Consider the following 24109-nt stretch of genomic DNA (forward strand, 5'->3'; position numbering starts at 1 on the left):
GGTAACCTCGGTGGAGACTGCAGTCCCTTCTGTGACCTATTACTACATAATTATCTACCTAAAGGTACGCCGCCGTACCATATAGGGGGATGGCTATTGACTCCTGCTACGGTACTCCTGCTTGCTGAAGTGATCTGCTGGAACTGTCTCAGTCGTGGGTCTGAGTGTCTTGGTTGATACCGAGCTTAGTCCGACTTGTTACGGAGTAGTAGTTAACAGTAATTACCTAGGTACTCCGTAGGTAACTAACTACCAGGTAACTAAGTAGTTAATTATAGGTGATCACTATTAATAGATCATGTTTGATACTGACACTCCCGTCGACTCGGAGTACGGAGAGTTTCAGATTTACTCGTAGAACTACTCCGTACAGCAGAGCAACTGAAGAAACTACATATCGTCATTAACCACGAGAGGTATAAAAAAAAAAAGAGATGGCTCTGTAAAAGAAGTTTTGCAGATTTGCTACCGCCAAGTCTGCGTTATGCTCAAAGGTCGATGGTATTTCCATGGCCGTAGCCGTAGCAATTCTGAATTTTATTGAAAGAAAGACATCCCCAGCCCCATTGCCAGAACGATTCCCAGAACGATTTCCATGCCCACAATCCACGGACAAGGCATTTAACGGTATCTCCAGTAGCTCTGGGTGTTGTGGCGCAGCCAGGTCTTGCGGCGACCAGCGGTGGTGTGGTTGAACTTGTGACCACGGTTCATGCCACGGGACTTCTTGCCGGTAGCGGTGAGACCACGGCTCTCGCGGTGCTAAAAATTCGATTAGCAGGTGAAATTGAATTCAAAGAGTTTTCTTTATGGCTTACCTTGTGGACAGGGTTGCAGATCCAGTTGATACGAGCATCACGACGGATGGCCTTGTGCTGGGGGTCAACGAGGATGACCTCGAAGTACTTGTAGGTCGAGTCCTGGTTGATCCAGTAGGAGTTTAGGACGCGCAGGTTAGCGCAGCGGCGGCCGACACGCTCCTCAGCGGTGGCCTTGAGGGCACGCTGGTACTTGAGCTGGTTGACACCCTGGTTGGTGGGCTTGCCTAATAAAATATAGTAGATAAGTATCAAGCAGGACGAATTGTTCCAAGGTGCTTCTTCGGGGCTATTTACCGTAAGTGGCACCCTTGGGAACGGGCTTCTTGCGACCACCACGTCTCACACGGACGCGGTAGACAACATAACCCTGCTTGGCCTTGTAACCAAGACGACGGGCCTTGTCCGGGCGAGAAGGACGGGAGGCGCGGTGGATGACGTTGAGCTGACGGAGCTATATTATGCACTCTCAGCAATGTTCAACGAGTGTATAGCAAGACACGGATGCCACAGTCCTTTTGAGACCACTCCAGATCGAAAGAAAAAAAAAATCGATTATTCATTCGAAAGTCTGGAGTGATTTCAAAGGAGCTCAATGCTTTCGCAATAAACACGACTGTATCGAGCAGTTTATGCAGTTCTCGAGAAATCGAAATCAGGGACAGGAAAAGCTCACCTCCCAGCAGCGCACACGCAGAAGGAAGCGAATCACATCGGACTGCTTCTTCTTCTGGATCTCTTCCACGTACTTGAGGGCACCCATCTGGACGATCACAAATAAATTAGTTCAGGTGGTTTTCCTCAGATGTATCTGTAGGGTGCATGTGCATACCTTGTCGTTGGCGTTGTCGGTTGTCGTGAAAAGTTCGTGAGAGATCTTCGAGACGGGTTTGTGTGGGACGAGAAATTAGGCGAGGTCCACAATCATCTACTGCCTAAGGCAAAGAATTGCTTTAAACGGACTAGCGGTATCACGTGGTTTTAATAATCAAAAAGTCGACCAGACCCGGAACGGTGGAGGTTTGTTCCGGTCACGTGAGATTTCAGATGAACCGACGAGTACAAAAGAAAAAGTATTAATGAGTGATAATACCTAGCAGCAGAAGTTGCAGTAATTTATTAACAGTCTAATATGAATACACAGTATCAACAGGCCGCCTCGTATCCTTTAGTTTTTCGACAAAGTCGAGCTCAAGTACGAACAGAACGAAGAACCAGGCTGTAATCGTGAAAGGTCAATTTCGTCGACAACGTAGTCTGCAATGCGTAACATGTCTTTTGGAGAGAGAGAAAGGAAGAGGCAGGTGAAGAAGAAAAAAACAAAAATGGAATAAAAAAGAAAGCATGTAAAGAGAAAGGGAAAGAGAGAGAAAAAAAGATCAAGAAATCAAAACCATGCTTACAGGGGATCTCCATTCCATTATTTCATCAGGTGTCTATGGGCGTCAACAGTAGAGACTGGGAAATCCGTCCAGAACGCAGTGCAAACTCTAGGGGTAGTAAAAAAAAAAAAGAAAGCCGCGACAAGAAGCAGAAGAAAGGAGCTGAAACCAGAGGAGGAAACCAGAAGGGTAACCACCCCAGAAGAAGAAGATTCGAAAACTATCGGAAGAACCAAGGGGATATTCAGAACATTCGAAAGAAAGAGAAAAAAAAAAAAAGAAGGGGGGTGGGAAAAGCTAACCATAGTCTAGGGGCACGGCCGTTCACTCGAAAGGAAAAAGTAGAAGGAAAACCAGAAAGAAGAGAAAAGAGAAAAAAAAAAAGAAAAAAAAAAGGAAATGTTGATACATCAGGAGCCGAGCGAGAGGCCTTGGAAGCGGTTGACATAGTCGCTCTGAGTTGGGTGCACGCGCGGCGCGCCGGCTCCGTGGTCCGCGTAGTCGAGATATCCGGAGTCCAGATTGCCGTAGGCGGCGGACGAGTATGCAGAGAAAGGGTCAGGTTGAGCCTGGTGCATGGGGGACGGGAATCCGCCCAATGCCCCCAGGTCGTGCTGACGAGCAACAGGCTGGTGGAAAGAGGCGTAGGAGGAGGAATCGGGGTACACGCCGCGGCCGCCGAGTCCCATCGAGGGATGATCACCGCGACCGTCGCGACCGGCATCGAACGACTCGCGGACGGCACCGCCGTAGGACCGGGAGTCATGGCGCTGGGTCCGTCGGTCGGTAGGCGCAACGTCCTGATTGTATCCCAGCGGGCTGTGAGGACCACCGCCCGAAAGCAGGCCGGCTGTTGGGGGGGTCACAAACGACGCAGGGTTAATGGCCGACATCCAGATTCTGGTCTTATAAATTTTGAACAGGTCGGTGACCAGGGAGTTAAAATTGATGTACGAGTCCGCGAAGTAGTAGAAAGTAAGCTTTTTCCAGTCCCTATATGGTCAGCATGGAGATGAAAGAAGGAAAGGGAAAAGGGAGCCAAGGGATGGGGACGTACATTTGAAATTCGGCGTCGAGGATCTCCATGTTGAGACGGTGTTCGACAACCTTCTGCTGGCAGACGCGCTTGGCCTTGGCCTCATTCCCCTCCTTGTCGCGCAGGGTGAGGATCTCGTGGTTCTGCGCCAGGCGCTTGATGAGCTTCGGCTTGATGTCGGCGGTTGAGTCTTGCGCGCCATGATGTCCATGGGGGCCCATACCGCCGATGGCACTACGGTTCAAGTTGGAAACGCCACCGGAAGGGTTGAGGAGGGTCGAGGCGCCACCGGTCTGGCCCTGGCGGGAGAACATCATGAGCCACTTGTAATGCTCCTCAGCGTACTGTTGCTTCAGCTCGCGGGCCTTGGGAAGAGAGATGTTTGAGTGCTGGACAGTCCCCAGGTCGGTGCCGCGATCGGCCTCGACGATCACCAGGTCGCCTGCCTTGACCTGCAGCCCGGTGTCCTCCTGAATGTAGAAAACATCGGCGCGGTGGCACTTGAAGGTGACGATGTACAGAAGTTGGTTCTGGTGGGAGTGAAGCAGGCCTGACTGGGGGCGACCGTAGGGGTGGGGGGCCATGGCGTAGGCCGGGTGCAAGGGGTTGTTGCTGTTGTTGGCGGTGGTGGCGGTGGTGGTGTTGTTGTTACTGCTGTTGTTCTCGGAGGCCGCCTGCGCCGCGGCGGCGGCGCGGAGGACTTGTTCGGGGGAAAAGTAGTTCTCTGCAAACATCCGGACGTGTAAACGATCCAATTTCATTCTGAGTTCTTCCAGGGGACCAAGGGTAAGAAAAGTGTCGTACTCACGGTTTGAACCGGGGCTCACGAGGGGACCTTCCCCGATGGGCGTGGCATATGCCTCCTCATGCTCGGCCAGGCCGGAGCGTGGGGCCAGACTCACCTGCGCATCGTTCGGGGCGCTGATCGAGGGGTGGCGGACGGGGATATCGGCGAATGAATGGCGACGGCTCTGGGGCAGGTCGGCGACGCCACTGAACCCCAGGGATGTCTGCCAATGGGCCTTCTTGACGTTCTCCAGGGTACGGTTTTCGAGGGAAGTCAGAGAGGTGGGGAACTGTTTTTCTAGGTTGGAGGAGTGCTCCGAGAGACGGCGACGGGTGCCGCTTCGGATGTTGCCGTATCCGGGGATGTCGCCTAGTTCGTCGAGGTCTTCAACTGCAAGATCAGTTTCTTCCAGGAGACTACCGCGAATCCGATTCGCGGCGGCGGGAGCAGGGGCACCACCACCCACTGCGCCGCCATTTGAAGGAGCCGAGACAGAAGTACCGGCAACATTAGCAGCAGGAGGAGGACCGCTGGCGAGAGGGTAGCCACTGTTAACCGAAGTGGAGGACATGGCGCGGTCCCGCAGGCGGCTATCCATCTGTCCAGCGGCTTGGCGGAGGAGCGCGTTCTCCCGAGAGAGTTGTTCGATAGTGCGGGCCTGATGAGCACTGTAATTCAGACTTCCATCCGAGCCATTGGCGCTGCCCCCTTCCTCATCGTCGCCGTTGTCATCTTCGCGCACGCGGCCGAGCATGGCGGGATCGTGGCCCAACTCTCCGAGTAGACTGGGGCGCGATGAACGGTGCTGGAGCGCTGAGAACTGGTTGCCACCTCGGGAGCGGGCGCCGGCGGCAGTTGGGGGGGGATATGGGGCGTTTGGTGCCTTGGTGGCCATGAGGTTGAGAAACTCTGGGTCCATCTGGCCGACGGAGTAGGATTGGGAGCGGTAAGTTTTGGGGGTGGGATGAAGGGGAATAGAGAAAGGGATGGCGGGTTCGCCGGAGAAGGTGCGGCTGGTTGGGCTCATCATCTCCTCTGCGAGGTGGTGGTGGTGGTGGTGGTGGTGGTGGTTGTTATTCACCATCTGGGCGCTGGTCATAGTGGGGGAGGGCACGAGCTCCGCCAGGCGCGGGGGAGGCTCTTTGCGCGACTCACTGTTCCAGATGCCCGAGCCCCAGGAAAACGAACTGTTGGCTCCAGGTGCCCAGGCAACGGATCCGGCGCCAGCACTACCCATGCCGGAACTGGTGGTCAGCCAGCTGGGCTGTTCGATGGCGGGACTGGTCGGGTTAGAGCCGCCTCCGGCGGAGAGCGGGCCGGTAGCGGACATGGAGGTCTTCTTGGAAAGCGCCAAGGGCACCTCGTTCAGCCAGGAGGTGCGTCTGGCAGGTTTGGCCGCGAAAAGAGCGGCGGTCGCGGTCTGGTTAAAGTGCGGCTGCTCTCCGTCGTCGTCGGAAGATGCCAGGGCCTCGGAGTCAGGAGTCGACCGGCGCACACCCGGATAGCTTTTCTCCAATCTCGCGGAGACGCTGTTGGTCGGAGTGGGAGAAACGGTCGCCTTGACCGCATGGGCAGGCTTGCTCGATGGCGCGGCCATATTATGTGTGTGATTTTGCTCTCAACAAAAGGATTTGGAGATGGTAAGGGTGCAAAGCGAAAAGGACAAGAAACTGGCGATGTGTTAGACGAAGCGAGAAACCGTCGGTTTGAGGAACAGGAAAGAAACAGGATGAAGGACGAGTCCGGAGAGGGATTTGAATGGATGAGGAAGCAGAGACGAAGCAGAGACGAAGCAGTAGAGATAAGGAAGAGATGAAGGAGATGGGAAGAGGAAAGAAAGGAAGAGGGCAGGTGGGAGAGGAGTCTCAGAGCTTTATAGCCTTCAGGGTAGAGCGGAGCATGTATCGCATCATCAACTGTGAATGAAGTCATTTCCTCACTAGGAAGATTTGTCGGGGTGTCGATTATGAGATCACCCAGGAGAGTCCAGTTGATGAGATGATGACAGTACTGTATACACGACAGGCGAGAGAAGAAAGAGGCAGGAATTCTTTGTCTAGCGCATTCGCGACTCCGACATACCTATAAACCTATAGACTGGCACCAAACTGTACTTTTCCAACCGTATAGCAGGCGGCGCAACGTGTGGCCGCGGAGATCATATATAGCAATCGAGAATCGCCTCGTGTCTTATCCATAAGCCTGAGCTGAGCTGAGCGTGCGATGCGATCTGGCTCGATTTCTTCCGACTCACCGTCTAGCGCAACCTTTTATTATTTTTTTGTATATTTTTCTATCCCAGAAAAAAGACACCCCAAAACAAGCGATTATAATTTCCTCACGCGATCGAAGCGACCCGGCTTCTGACGATCGTATTAGATAGGGGAGGGAGAAGAGGTGTGTCACGGCGAAAGGCAGGTAGGAGAGTGGCGAAAGACTTGGAGCGCGCGGAAAGGAGTCGTATGAGCCTCTTGTCTAATCTCAGGGGTTGGTTGTTTTGCGGTGGGTTCGTTTTTTCTCTTTTTTTTCCGTCGTCTGACAGTCAAGTCGGATGAGCTTTTCCCAGAAACAACTTCCATACACGAGCGACGACAAGAAGAAGTGGTCGCGCGCAAGGTAATCGCACCGCGCGGACTGGCGGAGGAGAGAGGGAGGAGAGTTGAAGGTGAAGGAGAAGGAGAAGAAGGAGGGGGAGGGGGAGAAGGAGAGGGGTTGGTGGTTGTTGGACAGTGTGACAAAAAGGACAAGGCGATAGGAGGAGGAGGAGGAGGGAGCAGTTGGTAGCGTGACCTCGGATGACGTTACGAGCAGCCAGAGAAGGAGAAAAAGAGAGGGGGGGAAGAGAGGGGAGAGGAGGGGAGAGAGAGAGAACAAGAAGAGGGGAGGGGAAATAGACTTGAGGGGGAGACAAGAAGAAGAATAATATAAGAAGAATAAGAAGAATAATAATAATAGGGAAAAAGAAAAATCAGGAGCAAGACATCGTGGGAAAGGGAAAATCTGGGGGATCAGCGGCGGGCTGAACAGAAGCGAAAGAGGGAGGCGACAGGAGAGAGGAGGAGAGGAGAATGGAAGGGTCGAGTCGAGTCTGAGCCGGGCCAGGGGGAGACAAGCTGCAACGGTGGCTACTACTGACGAAAGCGTAGTGGCAATACAGGAGTAGTTACTACTACATAGTAGGTACTCTTCTTACTCTGACAGAGTATTACTTTGATCATTTACTCGGTAATAATATAGCTGACTCTTCTGTATTTAATTGTTTAATCTATTATTTTTACCTGGAGGCTAAAGTTAGACGCCCTACACTGTAGAGCTACCTAAGTACCTGGTAGGAAGCTTTATATATTACCATGTAATATACTAGAGTCAGTACTACATAGTAAGTAAGTACTAGTTAGTTAGGTACTCTGTACTAAGTAGTAGACAGTCTGTTGGCCCCTAGTTAACTAGTAATAGACTAATAATTACTACTATGTAGTATGCCATATACTAGAAGGACGCATCCGGAGATCTAGAGCTGGTGTGGGGACTATAATACAGTACAGCTCTGTATCAGGTAGAAGGTACCTACTAGGTAGGTAGGTAGTAAGTAAGTACCTAGTTACTAGGTACCTATAAGAATACCTAATGCCACTGTCTAGTATTATCTTGTCTAATAGCTGTCTATTCATTATTAATCTTTATTAAAACTACATAGAGACTGAGGTACCTAGTATTATTCTGTATTATACAGGTAGTAGTATGATACACACATCCCTGTGGAGCGCCACTATCATCTTTGCGGGGGACATACTACATACATACTACATAACTAGTAGGACTGGCAGTTAGGTACTCTATAGTTACTACCTAGGTAGTTACTATTACTCTAGTAAATACCTACTCTGTAGTAGTGACTGAGTGGTATTAACAAGGATACCTTCTATTTTTTGAATATTTACCTCTTACTATATATTGTTAACTATTATACTATAATATACTGTCCCTGGCTATTGATGTCTAGTAAATACCCCGCAACAGACATCAGACAGATCAGATGAGTTGTAACATGATAATAGCCAGATATAATACTACTACATAATACTACAAATACTACAAATACTACTCATGGTACATACTCTAGACAAGTCGACGCTCGTGCCACCCCCGACGCATTCCGTGGTTAGCGCTCGTATTCCTCCACATGGTTGGCATCGCTAGCAGGCAGTCACAGCAAATAGCCAATTGTAGTATGTACTAATATATTAATGAATAGTAGCCGGGTATCCTGCTAGTTATTAATTCAAGCTTGCTTCGGTACCTGTATTTGAACGGAAACTTATCTAGGTATATGGTGGCATGGTGTGGCATGACATGGTCTAGATCATCCCATGATCGGTATTTAACTTCCTAACTCCCTGGTAACTTTGGTTGTTGGATGATGTATCCGGCAGAATACTATGGTACAGAAGAATTAACTAACTAGGTAGGTGCTAAGTACTACCTCTAGGTGGTTAAGCAGAATTGAGACTCCTTGCGGCGTGCTTTTGCTCCCGCAGCTTCTGCTCAAACTTGGCAAACTCGAGCATGGAGATCTGTTCCTCCTCGTCGAGCACCTGTTCCACTCCCTTGACCTCTTCGATCTGTAGAATTAGTTAGGACATTGGTTTACGACAGAGAGGGTGGAACTCACGTAATGCATCAGCATCGATTCGATGCCATTCCGCAGCGTCACCGTGCTGGAATCACACGTCCGACACGCCCCCCGCAACTTGAGCTTGACGATCCCCTCCTCGAACCCTCGGAAATCAATGTCCCCCCCGTCCTCCTGGATCGCCGGGCGGATCCGCGTGTCCAGCAACTCCTTGATCATCCCGACCACTTCGTCGTCGTCCTCGTTGTACGCGAGCGAGTCCACCTCGCCGCCCTCCTGCGCGTCCCCGTGCGGCTCGCCCGTCCGTGCGACCGTGTTGACAATCGCCTCCCCGGACGTCACCGCCTGCGTGATCAGACTGAACACCTCGGGCTTGATGTGTGCCCAGTTCGCGTCGCTCGCTTTGGTCACCGTGATGAACTCCGGCCCGTAGAACACAGACGTCACCCCTTCCACGTTCAGTAGGTTCGCCGCCAGCGGCGACGGGTGCGGCGGCGCCAGCGTCGACCGCGGGGACAAATATTCCAGGAACGTCGAGGGGAAGTCTTCGGGAAGAACGCGGTGGTTCGGGATGAATTTAAGGGCCTATTCTTTTAATCAGTACTTTCCTTTTTTTTTTTTGTAGAGTATGCGTCACGTACGTCTGGATTCGGGGTGTTCTCGGTCTGAATAAAGATGGTCCGTTTAGTCGCCGGCGACCCGTTGGCAGGAGCTCGCGCAACAGACTGCTGGTAAGGGCGCAGCATCGGTCGCCGCCGCGACTCGGACGCTGTGAGGGTGGGCAATCTGGCCAGGTTCGACACCGTTCGGCATGGCGGCAGGCGGACGGACCGCGCGGCCAACTCGGCGCTGAATCCCGGGGCGAGGATTGTCTTGCGGATAATTCTGGAGGCTGTGTGAGACATGGTGAAAGCAAATAGAAAGAAATCTGCCTCTGATCAGATGGTGGGTTGTTCTTTTTCCAAAGTTCAAAAAGTCATCCTCGAATTCTCCGACCCTGACGCAATTTTGAGTCACGTGGATTCTGTTGATGACAAATTGTCCCTCTTCGCCACAGCCAATGGCAGTGAGCTATTTATAAGGCGGCTTACCACTTGCCGAGGTCCAATGGAGAGTACTTACTAGGAGGTTCTTATATTGGATGAGTATGAAGTAAGGGTACCTGGTAGTTAACTAAGGGACGGAGCAATGATATGCGTGCTATAGTAATATGTAGTATATGTTGAGAGTGGCAGTAGACTGATAGAAGCAGTGGTTAAGCCAATGCTTTGCAATGAACTGTCAGTCTTGATTAATAGACATATAAAGTAGTCTCAAAATATCTATTTATGATCTACACTGTGCTAGACTTCCATTAGACAAATGTGTATAATATAAGTATTGAAAGAGGTGTGGGTGGAAACATGCAGAGAATAAGAGGGCGATATATATCTAGGACATACAAGGTAACTAGCTACTAACTACTAGTATAGAGTAACTAAGTAGGAGGTACATACTAGATAAATATACTCTATTATTACTCATTACTGCATATATTATAGAATAACTATATCCACCCTTTTATCTATTTTTATATCAAAAAAAAGTAATAAAGGGGGAACCGGTGCTAGCGGAACATTAAGACAGGGAAAATCCCACCTATAAATCTTAATCTCCTAATATCAAGTACAGTAATATCTCCCATCTATCCATTATTATCTTTATGTATCTAGTAGATCGTTGTATTTCTGAATCGTAGAGTCCAGGTACTTGCGACCAATCATACCGACCCGAGTGGATCAGAATTCAAGGCTGGATGGAGTACTTTTGTCCTGCTCGACCTCCAGTGTCTCCTGTCGATATACGAAGTACCTGTGTCCTTTTTCTACCAGCACAAACATGCTGCAGAGCAGCCCTGCAAACACACAGCTACCCTGAAAGACGCGGTGAATCGAGACAAGAATGGCCGGGCTATGCGAGGTGTGTTCTTCGGAGCCCTCCAAGTATCGGTGCCCAACCTGCGAGCTGATGAGGTAGCTTTTTTCCTACTATCTCCCTTCACGCATGGGATTTTCGCTAGACCATACTGACCGAGGAAAAAAATAAAAATAAAAATAACAGCTGTTCGCTGGTCTGTACACAGTCCCACAAGATCTACTGTACCCCGAAAGGCCCCGGCCCCTCTCCTCGACCGTCCGAGCAGGCAACAACCCTCGGTGATTCGCCTGCGCAGACGAGCGACCACCACCCACCCGTTACCCCAGCTGCTCTCGGCTCTTCCCAGGAGCTCCAGGCAGTTTTCGCCCAACACCCGGCGCTCCGAAGCCAGCTACTGGATATTTACAAGTCGACGCGTGAGGAGGCCTGGGTCGAACAGCCGCGCCGGCCTCTGGGGAGGGGGCGAGGAGGAGGAGGAGGAGGAGGAGGAGGAGGCTACCGTCCTTACAGAGGCCCATGGTCAGCGGAGAAGGGATTCAACCGAGGCCTGGGTAGGGTCCGCAAATGGAGAGAACAGTGTGAGGGCGGCCTCGAGGTTGGGAAGACCGCAGAGGGATTCATGCGGTTCATCGCCTTGGTTAATAAGAATGGAAGCTCGCAGGAACCATGAGACCTGCGATAGAAAGCACTGACGAATCGGTCTGTGTCTGACTATCTACTGGAGAATACCCCGTACTCGGTACCGAGCATCTCTCGACCATGACTGCTCCCTCAGAAGAGGGGTACGAGCTAAGCGTCGTGGTGACAGCCGGTCGAGATTAGCAGCGGCTCTAAGGATGTCAATTATATTGCACGCCGAGCACGCCGTGGGCCTATGAAGAGCCAGGAGGACGCTTGGACTCGACCGACAACATATGATATCAATAAGACAGGCTTTCCGTGACTCTCACCTTAGTATTTCGTACGGAGTACATACGGAGTACATACTGCCATAACTATAACTCATGACGAGTCATTTCAGATGCTCAATATGCACAACGGGGTTCTCTCCAATACTCCGTACTCTCTACTCTGGAGACATTCAATAGAATCAACGATCTGCAATAATGTGACACTCGGTCCGCGTTTGCACATATCAGCAGCTCTGCCTCCAGCTCTGGCCTTCCATTGGACCTGTCAACCAGCATCCATCACCGTTTCGTAGTCCGTTTTTGCCCACTGCAAGTAAGCGACGGTCACCTCTCGAGGCGCCGTCCGTCGAATTAGACCGACCGGCCAGCCGCACGTAGCTGCATTTTCCCTTTCCCCTCGCAAGCTCAGCTCCAGTGCTCTACTCCATAGTCTCCCAGAACCGACGTATCGTTCGAGCTGCTCTGGCTGGGCCCTGTCGGTCGCCGGAATCGTTTCCGGCTGTCACTCCTTGGCTTTTTGCCCCCTCCCCGCGGCGCTCGCCGGTGCCTCCACAAAAGAAAGACCTAGCACTTAGTAACTTGGTACTACAGGCTAACTATTGCCTACGGTACGTCTAGCTTCTAGGTTTTATCTAGTCTTCATATTATTATTGATCTCCCTTTCCAAGCTTCGTCGAAAGGGGTTGTCGTCGAGTATCTGATTTGGGTGGTGGGATTGTACCACCCTGTTCTGCTTGCGTTGGAATTCCATTGAACTTTGGCTCCCTCCATCTTTTTTTGCACGCCCGCTGGTTCGACAGCGTGTTCATCAAGGCTACATAGTACAAGCTAAAAAGCATTTCGTGTGTCTTTCTACCAGAAACTATCGAACAGAAAAACAGAAAACCAGTACTGTCGCTGTTTTGCATCCCCGAGTCACCACCTGTGGACAACAATGGATGCGTCCTCGTGCCTCGATTCGCGGTCCCCATAACGGTCAATTCTTCGTCAGATTAAACTACCAGCAATGGCCGCTCCGTATCAGTACCTGCGGAGGGAACGAGCGGCCAGCGACCAGGCCCAAACGCTGATGAACCTCGTGCCCTCTGCGACGCCCGTCCGCCCTGGACCCCCCGCCCGGACAACCTCTGCGCCAGCGGGTGGCCTCTTCCGACTCGGGCGGTCCAATTTGCCGATGGACGCAGGTGCGAAGATGGGACATGCGGTCATCGAGGAGGACGAGATCCCGCCCACGCCGGACGAGGAGGCTGCAAGGACCCCGCGTGCTGCGAAGAGCAGCGATGATGTATGAAGCTTCTTTCTTTCCTTGTGGTGTACCTAGATGGGGAACCAGTTAGACAGGGTTGGGCTGACTTTGCCTTCAGGTAACGATATCCTCGAGCCCCGACCGACCGTACGTGACGATTGCCGTGGTGGGTGGAGATGGAGTTGGGAAGACCACTTTCATCCGATGGGCCCTGGAGCTGCGCACCGCGTCCGATTCACGGGTCAACACCAGGGAGATCCCCGTCGATGGCGCCGTCTTGGTGGTGCGGGTGCTGGAGATTGCCTCGAGAGATGTCGTCGTCGACGAGAAACGATCGCTCATCGTCTGGCCTCGCTTCGGAGAGTATTCTCCCAGACCCGCCATCGATGCCGTTATCGTGGCTCACGATGCAACCCGCCCGGCCACTCTAGGGGAGAATGGCATTTTAATCGGTGAGTTCGACCTGAAGGAAACACCGTCTAAAGAAACACCTCATGACGATCGCTGTTTCATGCCGTTGATGCCCCCCCCCCAATTTCGGATGATATTCCCCGTTTCCGTTTAGAAACCCGTGGGTCATCAAGTTTACTATGCAGTACGTACTGATCGCTACAGATGCTCTACACAGATCCTCCATCCCGTACGTTCTGGCCGCCTGCAAATGCGATCTCACCAGTCCCACCAGCCAAGGCTCCCCGACGTGGAGAGACACATACAGAACTTCCCCCAAACTGCCCCGTTCCCAGAGAAAGTGTCTTGTTGCTGCTTTGCGGCTGACCTCTGCGGGTCGATATGGTAAGTTATGTTTTATTTGGTTTTGGCCACCCTCGGAAAGAAAGCAGCAAGAATGGGCAAGAAAAAAGAGCAAAACACAAGAAGCCATACAGGGGGCCCTTATTCCACAAAAATCCACACACTCTCCTATCACATTACGTATTTCTCCTCCCCCCCCCCTGCCACCGCAAAAAAGTCTCCTTTAGTCTCGCACATGGCGCTCGCATTTCGAGACGGCCAGCCCCTTTTAGCCGCTCCACTGTGGTTTGCACTAAGGCATTGGCCACAAACACTAAGGGACTCCTACCTGTCATGGCGGGCGGGTGCGCATGTGTAGCAGGACCGAGGGTTGGCCATTAAAAAAAAAAAGAGCAAAATCCCCTTGACTGCGCTTGTGGGAAAAAAACAAAAAACACTGCATTTTGTTTGTTGCTGACGACTTGCGCTATAGATCGCCAGAGCCCCGTCCGCCCGCATCGCCACCCGACCGGCGATTCCTCATTGCCGCAGACTCAGGTCAGGCAATATTCGACTCAGGATTGGCACCACGCCCGTGCGAGGTCGGAAAACCCCGCCGCTGCCGCCGTACCGCCCGGCCGCGACACGGCAAGTGCTGGTCCTGCCTTTGATCTGGGCGTGGTCGGTGGGCACGTTGACCGCCGTCGTCCTTCCATCGACCACCTGGCGGGCACTTCTACCACTCCTGGGACTGCCCCGAGCTCGAGATATGTGCGCAGTAATTCGTACCCGGTGCGCCCGCAGACTCCTCCTTCCGCGGTCGGTGTAGACCTGCGCAGACCCCCAACTTCGGACTCGCTCAACAGCTCCTCCTCGCCTAGTCGAGACCGCCATCGCCAGCATCGCCTGCACACGGCCTGGCGCTTCAGCGCGGGATCGGACGCGTTCAACTCTTTTCTCGACATTGACGATGAGATGGACCAACCCACCTCCGCCCCCGCAAGCCCGGAGGTGAGCAACGCCAGCAGCAACAGCACTATCCCCACCAGCAACACTATCCCCAATCGCAGCAGCAGCGTCAAGGACCGAGGCAGCAGCGATGGAGGCGTCACAGTCGACACCGGGCCTACCTTCGACGAGCTGGTGGACCGCCTGGTATCGGTGCCCATGTCCAAGCAGGACTCCAAGTTCGCCGCCATTTTTCTCTGCCTGTACCGCAAATTCGCCGCTCCCGCCACGCTGCTCGGCGCGCTGGTCTCGCGCTTTGAACGCAACGAGCGAAACTCCGCCGACCAATTGACCCGCATGGCAGACCAGCTGCGGCTGCTCAGCGCCATGGCGCAATGGGTGTCGGAATACCCGGGCGACTTTGCCTACCCGAAGACCCGGAAAAAGATGGCTGACTTTGTCTCGACCCTGGAGAAGAGTCATTTCTACATGTTCGCGGCCAAGGAAATCGGATCCTACCTCGAGACCAACGCCAAGGAGGATGATGTCGGCTGGCCCTTTCGTGATGGCAATACGGAGGAATTTGATCCGGACCGCGTCGAGACCTTCTTTTACACCTCCGGCCGCAGCTCCCCGTCTGCATGGCTAAACGGGCCGGTGGAATATGACGAGGAGTATGTTGAAGATAGTAATGAAGAACAATCACAACAACCACAACAACCACAACAACCACAACAACAACCGCCGCCACCACCACCACCACCACAGCAACAACCACGAAAACAATCGCAAGAAGAAGAAGACGTGGCGGAAGAAGAAGAGGATCCATTGTACCATAGTATGGGAACGCTGGATATCCATGAGGACACACCAGACACGTCGGTACGGCTGTCGGGCACGCTGACGAATTCCAGCGCGGGCAAGTCCAGCAGCACGTTGAACCAGTCGTTCACCTTGATGACCATCGACAGCGCACAGAAAGAGGCGGCCACCCTCGAATTAATGCCCAAATTCCCCATCACCAAGACCCTTTGGCGGCAGTTCATGGAAGTTCCCGACGAAGAGTTTGCGCGCGAGCTGACCCGCATGGACTGGGTCATGTACAACTCGTTTCGCCCCCGGGACCTTGTCCGCCATGTGAGCATTAGCGGTCCGGAGAAGGAGCAGGTCAAGAGCCTGCAGAATGTCAACCGGATGATCAAGCAGTTCAATCATCTGGCCTACTTTGTGGCCAGTATGATCCTGTTCCGAGACAAGCCGAAGCATCGAGCGAAGGCTTTGGAGAAGTTTATGAGCATTGCTCAGGTATTTTATTCTATTATCTACTCGGTTTTCAGTTTGCTTGCTAACTATTTAAGAAACTCCGTCGGCAGAACAATTACAACTCACTCGGCGCCGTGATCGCCGGCATCAACGGGACGCCCGTGCTGCGGCTGTCGCAGACGCGTGAGCTGGTCCCGCCTGCCGTGCAGAAGGATTTCATGAGGCTGGTCATCCTCATGGGCACGCAGAAGAGCCACTTTGCGTACCGGCTCGCGTGGGAAAATTCCTTCTCGGAGCGGATCCCCTTTCTCCCGCTGCACCGGAGGGACCTGGTCTCCGCCGAGGAAGGGAACCGCACCTTTGTCGGCGAGAACAAGACCAGAATTAACTGGAAAAAGTTCGAGGTCATGGGCGAGGTTGTGCTGGGCATACAGCGCAGCCAGCAGACGCCGTACACCTATCTGCAGAAATCCGAAGACGTGCAGCGCATCGTCCTCGAGTCCAAGCTCTCGGGTGTTGAAGAGGTACCGTACCTCTCTTTTTTTTTTCCCCCATTGCAGGTTGTTATTTGTTCAAGGTGCTAACCCATCCCGTAGGAACTATATGCACGCAGTCTACAAGTCGAGCCATCCGCCGGCGGCGAGATGAACCGCAGGAAGTTCAGTTGGCTACGCTAGATGCTTAATGACGACACGCTATGCTCTGGCATGTAAATATTAGATAAATAAAAGTACAGTATAGTAGTTAAGTAACGTCTATAATATGTTAACTTTTAACGATCGTATCACCCTTAAGAACAAGTCACATGACGATAAGATAGTCTCGACTCTCAACTCAACCCTGCCTGCAACCTCCAACACATCCTCCACACGATCAGATCTAACCCCCCGAGAGACAGAAAGAAAGAAAGAAAGAAAGAAAGAAAGAAAAAAATGAGCGTTCAATCCGCCTACCGCGCCCTCCTCCGCGAACTCCCCCGCCGCAACCTCTCCAACCCAGCGCCCCTCCACGTCCACGTCCGCGACCTCTTCCGCGCACCACGCCCAGCCTCCGAATCCGCGAGTGAATTGTCCTATTCGATCGCCCGGGCGGAGCAGGTAGCTGCCTACGCGCGCGCGCAGCGCGAGTACGTGAATCTTCTGGATAGATATAATCCTGGCATTGAGATGGGGCAGGAGGAGAGAGTCCGGTTGACTGCTCGGCGGGTGGGGTTGGATCTACCGAAGCAGAGTGATTGATTTCCAGGTTGAAAAAAAGGTATGTGTAGTGGACATATTACACTGGATGATGTTGTCTTTTATCTTAGTGATGGTACTGATTATGTAGTGTATGATAGGACTGTATAATATGTCTTAGTTAGACTGAATTGGTGTACATTTGATTTGTTTCTAGGTCTTTCTATTGTTAAATGCCAGGCATTTCTTTGTGCCATGTCTATGTATATCCAGTGATAGTCATCGAATGACCGAGTGATACGTCAATCTCGATTGAATGACCTCATGTATAAGTGGCTTAGGTAGCCAGTTAGCATTAGTGCGGCGTCTGCCGCGTCCTGAGCAGCTTGCTGAGGTTCGCTAAAGCATATAGCCTAGCATATAGGCAGCGGCAGCGGCAGCTGGCAGGTTGACAGTTGTCTGAATATGCAGATTGAGTCTGTGTGTTATGCTCAGGTGGTCAATTGGATACGCTCCATCTGCCTCATCAGCGTTGTGCTGCCCTCTTCATCCTCGGCGGCAATTTCCACCTCGATCGCCGTCTTGGGTCGATTCTTGTTGAGCCCTTCCAACAGCGCGCATGCCTTGCAGATCTTCTGGCTCGAAATGTACCCGCACCGTTCACATTTGCCCATGGTTTGAGTTTTCACCTGTTTGCCCAGCGGCGTACCTTTCTGCGGGGGCTTCTTGGCCGTCTTTTTGTTCGTTGTTTTTTGTAGCGGAACGGACCCGTCCGGGAGCTGAATGTCGGATAGCTTGATCTCTGTTTCGTGGCTTTGGGCGTTTTCGTCGGCTGCCAGTTGCTTTTCCATGTCTGCCATTTCCCCACCACTCGACCGTCCGTTCTGGCTTCCACAGCCACCGGTTGTCTCTTCCTCTGTGGCCCTGGCAACAGCGGTAGGGTTCTTTGCCCCACTGACCTCCGGGGGAACAAGGGTCGCCATGTCTTCGCCACTCCTCACGATGTCCAGGATAGAGCTCGGCCGGATCTTCTCGAGATCCTTGATCAGCGTGCGAGCGCTGCCCCGGAACGCCTCCGGCGAATATATGCATTCTGTGGTGAAGTAGTCGAGTTTCTTGTGGTGCGCGTACAGCACAATCTCCTTCTCGTAGGCATACTTGAGAGGCTTGCTGCGTTTGATGTCCGACGCTTCGGATCCCGTCACAATGCTCGTGCCCCGCGACAGACGAGGTAGATCTCCTCGCAGCAGGTTCATCATCACCGTCTCCGCCACGTCGTCCGCGTTGTGGCCAGTGACGACGTGTTTGATCCCTAGTCGCGCCGCGCCACGGTCCAGTGCCTGCCGACGGAATACCCCGCAGTATGTACAGTTGCCCTTCTTTCCAACCTGCGCCACCACTTGATCCATTGTCCATCCGTAGAGCTCGTCGTATCCCACAATTTCCAGGGGCATGGTATACTGCACCGCGTTGCGCTTGACCGTCTCGAGGCTGTCGTCGCGATACCCTTTGATGCCTTCGTCGATGGAAAGCAGCATCAGCTCCAGGCCGTAATCGTAGCGTTCGTTCAGCGTCTTCAATACCGACGCAAGCACTGTGCTATCTTTGCCGCCACTCGCACCGATGGCTACCCGCTCTCCGCGGTAGAACAGCTTCGTCGACATGATCGTCTCGTGGACCTCCGTCTCGAACACCTCCAGAAAACAGTTTCGGCATAGTTTGTGGCGGTTTTTGGGCCGGATAATCACTGCCCGGGCCTCGCGGCACCGTAAACAAGGCGTCGGAGGCATGATATTCTTTTTCAAATTATATTTAGCACTTAAAATGATGCTTGCAAGAGTTGACTTGAACCCCGCCATGGAATCTTTTTTTTATCAGTAACCAAATGTGGCACGTGCAGTGCTTATCTCAGCTACCAATAGCAACCAAGTTAAATAGTTCTTCATGTCCATTATTCATCTGGAAGTATTTGGTGTCTATTGAAAAGAGGATTTGAAGCAATATGATCTACCTAATGAATCATCCAAACCCCAGCCTCATTGTAGCTATTCCGAAGTAACCAATTGGACGGTCTATTATAATAGTACATCACACCAGAGTCCTGGATGCGCAGTAATATACAGTTTAGTCCTCACGTAGTGGACGATCACATCTTGAAGTTCAGCAGGTTGCCAATCATTTCCCGGCCGGTAATGCGGGTGGTAGCCCAAAGAGTCGGGAAGTCCAAAGTGCTCGAAAAGGTATCGGCGTAGCCGAAGAAAAGCATCGGCGGGATCCAGCCCCGGGCGTATTCGAGGGCAAAGCAGGATTCATCCATCTTGTACTGCTTGACCTCGCCGCGACGCAGGTGGTGGACGGTGCCTTGAGGGTACACCTCTGGCTCGTACTCGCCAGGGACGTAGGCGAGCTGGGTTCCCTGGAGGATATTGAAATAGTCATCCGCGGTATGACGTCCGGTGTGGCCTTCTGTACCGATAGCGGTGCCTATGAAGTGAAAATCAATCGTTAGAACAGGCCATTTGCGGATAGCAGGTATTGGCTACACTCACCGAAGATGATCAGGTATTCCGTGATGCCTACAGCGGGATCATATTAGCAATCACAGTCCACGTCTCGAAGGAGATAAAAGAATAGCGACTCACTAGCATGGATGATGTACATCGCACCCATAGCACCGCCAGCGTTGTTGAACACCCATTCCTCGTCCTTGTTGAGATACTTGCCCTCCAGTTTCTGGTCGAGCTCGTTCACAATGTAGCTCACCACAGCGCGCGTATCATTTCCATGAGCACTAATCGCCCGCTGAGAGAGGTCGTGCAGATGGTTGGGCTCGAAAACGTAGAACTGCTCCAGTCGCGCGTCCAGGTAGCTGTACAGCGCGGCGAACAGGGCAAGGAAAACCGCGAAGAAGCCGAGCGTGCGCGTGGAGAAGCAGCTGCAGGAGCTCTTCTTGGAAGATGCAGAAGACGATTTGGACGGCATCTCGATTGAATTGGCCTGGAAGGATTTGTCTGGAGCCAGGGCAAGGACAGCGAGGGGGAGCGGATTCCAAGACGCGGAAAGGGAGAAAGTCAACAAATTTCCCTCAGGAGATGATTTTCTTGGCGCTTTCTTCTCCGCCTTTCTTACCACGACAACACTGGACAACACTGGATCTACAAGAGTTGACTACGATTCCTAGGGATATATTGCCATGCTTTCATGGCGATCTTACATATGCCTGTTATTTGGGAATAACATGTGTGATTTTCCAGGAGAAGTTGGGTACAGATACCCAGTCGGTGATACTTTCAAGATCTCTCAACGACTACAAACCACTGAGGCTGACCCTTGTCAATCATTCAGAGCAAAAGAGCCGTCACTGAAGGATTTTGACTATAGGTTACCCCATAATAGGATTAAATAGCAAGCAGACAAGCCTAGGAAAGCAGACGAACCGTGACCTAGATCCTGGCTGGTCTGTTCGGGTATGTTCATCGGATTATCTCCAGTCATCATATCAGCCGCTGGAAGATTCAAGCAGCAGGAAACAGACGTGGGATTGCAGAGATCCTGGCTGTTTCTGGATAAATTCATGAACCTCCTTTCCGGCGGCAGGTTAGATCTCTATCACTACTCCACGAAGAGGGACCAGATGCGGCCCGTGTACCCGAAGGCGCTACAAGAAAGATTGAATGACAAATAGGGATTGAGATTGATCATGCAGATTCATTGCAGAGTATCCTTGTGTCCTTGAAGCCCCGAGGATTGACGGACTTAGCAACCACCACAACAATAGACATATCCGCAAAGTGCTATGAATGGAAATAGTAGCCTCTCTCTCTAATCAGTCAAACCTTTACCAAGGTACAGTATGTACTATGTTCTACTTTCTTTAATCTGGCAACCAAAAATATGTGTACCGCAAATAAAATATAGAGTATTCAAGGGGTTCACCCCAATATCAACAATGAACCCGTTGTTGCCTACCCAGGTAGGACTAGGCTACAGCACTTCTCTTCAACTTCTCCATCTTCTCTTAACTCATCTTCCCTTTAAACCGCTCTTACTTTCAACCAATAGTCCATCATGTCACCCTTCAAGAAACTCAAAATACCTAGAGTTTACCCTCTCGACCCCCGTCAGCTTTATCACACCAGAATCCTTACACTCTCAATTATCAAGATTTTAAACACCCTTTGGAGGAAGGAAAGTTTGTTCTGCTGTACAAAAAGAAGAGATACAATATAAGAAGGGCTATGATCGAGGGGTTGGAGAAACAGAAGACCAAGCTTGAACCATTCTCTTCGGAACATAGGCATCTGCTGGCTCCGGTTATCAGGGTTTCAAGGAGAGCATTGCCGTGAAATCCATGGACAAGACAACCCTAGACTAGGCCTTGGTGGACATAGTACCGGCACGGAAATCCCAGAAGACTTCGGTGAGTGCTCGATATCCTTAGGGCCAACATCCCTCTTTCTCAAATGGCTAAGTATGGACAGATACATCCTTATCCCATGAGCACGACGTGTTTCCGCACCAAATAAACCTATTCGCGGAATTAATACAGGAATCCCTGCCGAGCTAGATACAGTCACAGTAGGAAGAACGATGAAGTACACGCGAGGCTAATATGAAAGACTTCTCCAAGCCAGAACTGCACGATACAGGGTCAACGGGGCGGAGGAAATTAAGTCCACCCTGGAGCATAGCATAACCCGGGATTTCTCAGCGCCTGGAGACTCATGCTCTCTCGTCCTCCATTCTTTAGGCTACATAATTGCTTTTATCCTCGGCGAATTCCAGAGTAAGTCGGCCACTTACTTCACTCACGCACGAGATCGAATCAAAGACATCAGAGAAGTAACAGAAGCCTCCAACGTGAGCGTCATGGGGTGTGATGGACTTCTAGACCCCTGCTCAAATCGAACCATCATGGAGAACGGATCTACGCATGCCTCTGGCCTCGCCGTCACCGTCAAAATTGCAAAGGAAACAAGGGACTACCCCAGAGTTCTAGACACCATGATAATGCCGATAGGCTAGAAACCAGTTTCTTCCTAGAGAAATTAAGAGAAGCTAGGCCGATTACTTTCAAATCCTGAAATACAGCCTAAATGGGCCTGTGAAGAACATGATTGCGGGGAAGGGGATGCCAACCTGGTCACTTATTTCATCAAAGCAACAGTGATGCAGTCTGCAGAGACTCTGAAGTACCGATCTGAACCCACCAATGTGCGCAGTCAGAAGTCTCGCGATGCTGTGGAGCGGTGGAGCTGACGCCATGGGGGCTTTTAGTATCGTCCCGTTTCATTGATGTTTCGGGAGACGTCCGGCTAACAACAACCCCCGGTCTAGGAGTCCCTGAAAGATGTCATGGTTCGATTTGACTGCGAAAATAGGGGAAGTATCGTCGTCTTCAGTGGAAAGATGTTGTGAATTTTTTAAAGAAAAACGATTGATTGAGAGAAACTATTCGAAACGGCATGATTTATATGGAGTATTACGAGGTTTTGCAAAAGCGTGCAGGGAGTTCCTGGGCTTGACGATCTTTTCGCGAAATTGCACAGTTCGCAAGGGAAATATCCACCAGTGGCAGACCCAGTCGAGGTGCTTTTTCGATCCATGTGCCTCTGCGGAGGTCTCTTGGTCATTGCTCCATGTCATTGCTCCATGTCAATTTCTGGTGCACTAGATCGTGATGGATATACTACTTCGACCCGGGTTTTCCACCCAGTGGAGCAGGCTAAATGACCTAACAATAGGCAATAATGGCAGCCATTATGGCTTTACCACGGCTGTTATTATTCCACTGCAATGAGTATAAAACCGACCTTGGACCCAGAAGCTGTCAGGAGTGCTCGCTTTCCCTTCTTATCCAAATTCACGAGACTGGCTCTCTGATCACATTCTTTCCTTCAAATCGACTCAACTACTTTTCTCTGTCTCTCTCTTTCTTTTATCTCTCTTTCTATATCTTGCCTCAACCTATTCCTCACCATGAAGTCCTTTACTCTTGCTCTGCCCGTCGCGGTTCTTGCCTCTGTGGCCAGCGCCAGTGTCGTCCCGACCAAGTCGATCTCGAAGCGTGCCTCTGAAACTTGCGAACAGTATGGCGAGATCACCACCGGCAACTTCATTGTCTACAACGACCTCTGGGGTGAGAGTTACGCCTCTTCCGGCTCCCAGTGCACCACGGTCGACGATGTCAGCGACAACAGCATCTCGTGGAGCACCAGCTGGACCTGGGCGGGCGGCTCCGACGACGTGAAGAGTTATGCGAACGCCGAGTGGCAGTTTGATGCCACGGAGCTGAGCAGCATCACCAGCATCCCCACCACGTGGGAGTGGAGGTAAGACTACACAAAGCATGAATGATAAATGAGTGTTGCTGACCTTTTAGCTACACCGGCACGGACATCGACGCCGATGTCTCATACGATATGTTCCTTGCCCCCAGCGCCGACGGCACGGACGAGTACGAGATTATGATCTGGCTGGCCGCGTACGGCGGTGCTGGCCCTATCTCGGACGGCTCGGCGACCTCGGTCACCATTGGCGACTACTCGTGGGACCTGTACTCTGGCCCCAACGGCGACACGACCGTGTACAGCTTCGTTGCCTCGTCCACCATCACCAGCTTCTGCGGCGACATCCTCGATTTCTACACCTACCTCATTGACAACGAGGGCGTCAGCGACAGCATGTATCTGATGAGCATCCAGGCCGGCACGGAGCCCTTCACCGGTACCGACGCGGTGCTGACCACGACTGCCTATACTGTTAGCGTGGAGTAAAGTAAGCTCTGCCATATTGTGGATTGGGGGGGGAAACAGAGGTGATGGAGTGCTTCTTTGTGCAAGTATGTCTTGGCAGTTACTTTGTGGAGGTATCCTTCGATCTTGATACTGCGTATCCAAGGTTGTATTATTGTCTATTCTTCTAGTATAGGTACTAGGCACTGTTGGGTCAAAACTTGCTTTGCGACTCTAAAAATAAGGTAGTCAGCAAATAAAGCATTATTAATAGTTTTACACCTTACCATTGTGTTAGGAATGGATGCCTCATACTGTGAACTTGTATTTCTATATGGCACAATGCCTTCTCATCATCATCTCATGATTCGTCGTGTAAGCGCCAGCAAGTAAAAGGAGGCGAGCTTTGGCCCTGAACAGGAGATTATAAAATTTGTTACCTTAGAAAAGGAGATTTTTCGTCTTTTGAAGGACACGGTGACGGCCTGACACCGGGAAATCTGCCCGTCTAGAGACAGAACCCACGG

General features: G+C 51.7%; 9 protein-coding genes across 9 annotated transcripts; 4 read left to right on the plus strand and 5 right to left on the minus strand.

Moving 5' to 3' along the window:
- Window positions 1-421: 421 nt before the first annotated feature.
- Window positions 422-1581, minus strand: ASPZODRAFT_131334 (hypothetical protein; the record flags this gene model as incomplete). Its single annotated transcript, XM_022722734.1, has 4 exons — window positions 422-762; window positions 819-1045; window positions 1116-1272; window positions 1495-1581. The coding sequence occupies 4 exons, from the start codon at window positions 1579-1581 to the stop codon at window positions 622-624; spliced, it is 612 nt and encodes a 203-aa protein (XP_022582278.1). The 3' UTR covers window positions 422-621.
- A 1029-nt stretch (window positions 1582-2610) lies between these two features.
- ASPZODRAFT_64238 (hypothetical protein) lies at window positions 2611-5620 on the minus strand (the record flags this gene model as incomplete). The annotated part of the gene is made up of 3 exons (XM_022729215.1): window positions 2611-3193; window positions 3258-4488; window positions 4552-5620. 3 exons carry the CDS (start codon window positions 5618-5620, stop codon window positions 2611-2613), a joined length of 2883 nt encoding a protein of 960 aa, XP_022582279.1.
- A 2896-nt stretch (window positions 5621-8516) lies between these two features.
- Window positions 8517-9402, minus strand: ASPZODRAFT_64321 (hypothetical protein; the record flags this gene model as incomplete). The annotated part of the gene is made up of 3 exons (XM_022729220.1): window positions 8517-8645; window positions 8696-9241; window positions 9298-9402. 3 exons carry the CDS (start codon window positions 9400-9402, stop codon window positions 8517-8519), a joined length of 780 nt encoding a protein of 259 aa, XP_022582280.1.
- A 1195-nt stretch (window positions 9403-10597) lies between these two features.
- Window positions 10598-11243, plus strand: ASPZODRAFT_15217 (hypothetical protein; the record flags this gene model as incomplete). The annotated part of the gene is made up of 2 exons (XM_022725823.1): window positions 10598-10668; window positions 10757-11243. The coding sequence occupies 2 exons, from the start codon at window positions 10598-10600 to the stop codon at window positions 11241-11243; spliced, it is 558 nt and encodes a 185-aa protein (XP_022582281.1).
- Window positions 11244-12048: 805 nt separating this feature from the next.
- ASPZODRAFT_131338 (hypothetical protein) lies at window positions 12049-16312 on the plus strand. The gene is made up of 5 exons (XM_022722735.1): window positions 12049-12769; window positions 12849-13182; window positions 13346-13525; window positions 13956-15715; window positions 15769-16312. Exons 1-5 carry the CDS (start codon window positions 12491-12493, stop codon window positions 16255-16257), a joined length of 3042 nt encoding a protein of 1013 aa, XP_022582282.1. The 5' UTR covers window positions 12049-12490; the 3' UTR covers window positions 16258-16312.
- Window positions 16313-16461: 149 nt separating this feature from the next.
- ASPZODRAFT_1776158 (hypothetical protein) lies at window positions 16462-17209 on the plus strand. The gene has a single exon (XM_022727082.1). It carries the CDS (start codon window positions 16606-16608, stop codon window positions 16909-16911), a length of 306 nt encoding a protein of 101 aa, XP_022582283.1. The 5' UTR covers window positions 16462-16605; the 3' UTR covers window positions 16912-17209.
- A 130-nt stretch (window positions 17210-17339) lies between these two features.
- On the minus strand, window positions 17340-18638 carry ASPZODRAFT_15220 (hypothetical protein; the record flags this gene model as incomplete). Its single annotated transcript, XM_022725825.1, has 1 exon — window positions 17340-18638. The coding sequence occupies one exon, from the start codon at window positions 18636-18638 to the stop codon at window positions 17340-17342; it is 1299 nt and encodes a 432-aa protein (XP_022582284.1).
- An 86-nt stretch (window positions 18639-18724) lies between these two features.
- ASPZODRAFT_114865 (hypothetical protein) lies at window positions 18725-19897 on the minus strand. Its single transcript, XM_022721093.1, has 3 exons — window positions 19491-19897; window positions 19398-19424; window positions 18725-19332 (listed from the first exon to the last, which is right to left on the minus strand). Exons 1-3 carry the CDS (start codon window positions 19828-19830, stop codon window positions 18995-18997), a joined length of 705 nt encoding a protein of 234 aa, XP_022582285.1. The 5' UTR covers window positions 19831-19897; the 3' UTR covers window positions 18725-18994.
- A 2930-nt stretch (window positions 19898-22827) lies between these two features.
- ASPZODRAFT_64395 (hypothetical protein) lies at window positions 22828-23624 on the plus strand (the record flags this gene model as incomplete). Its single annotated transcript, XM_022729227.1, has 2 exons — window positions 22828-23180; window positions 23231-23624. 2 exons carry the CDS (start codon window positions 22828-22830, stop codon window positions 23622-23624), a joined length of 747 nt encoding a protein of 248 aa, XP_022582286.1.
- Window positions 23625-24109: the final 485 nt, after the last annotated feature.

This window comes from Penicilliopsis zonata, assembly GCF_001890105.1.
Source record: "Penicilliopsis zonata CBS 506.65 unplaced genomic scaffold ASPZOscaffold_5, whole genome shotgun sequence".
In the NCBI taxonomy this organism is placed as follows: domain Eukaryota; kingdom Fungi; phylum Ascomycota; class Eurotiomycetes; order Eurotiales; family Aspergillaceae; genus Penicilliopsis; species Penicilliopsis zonata.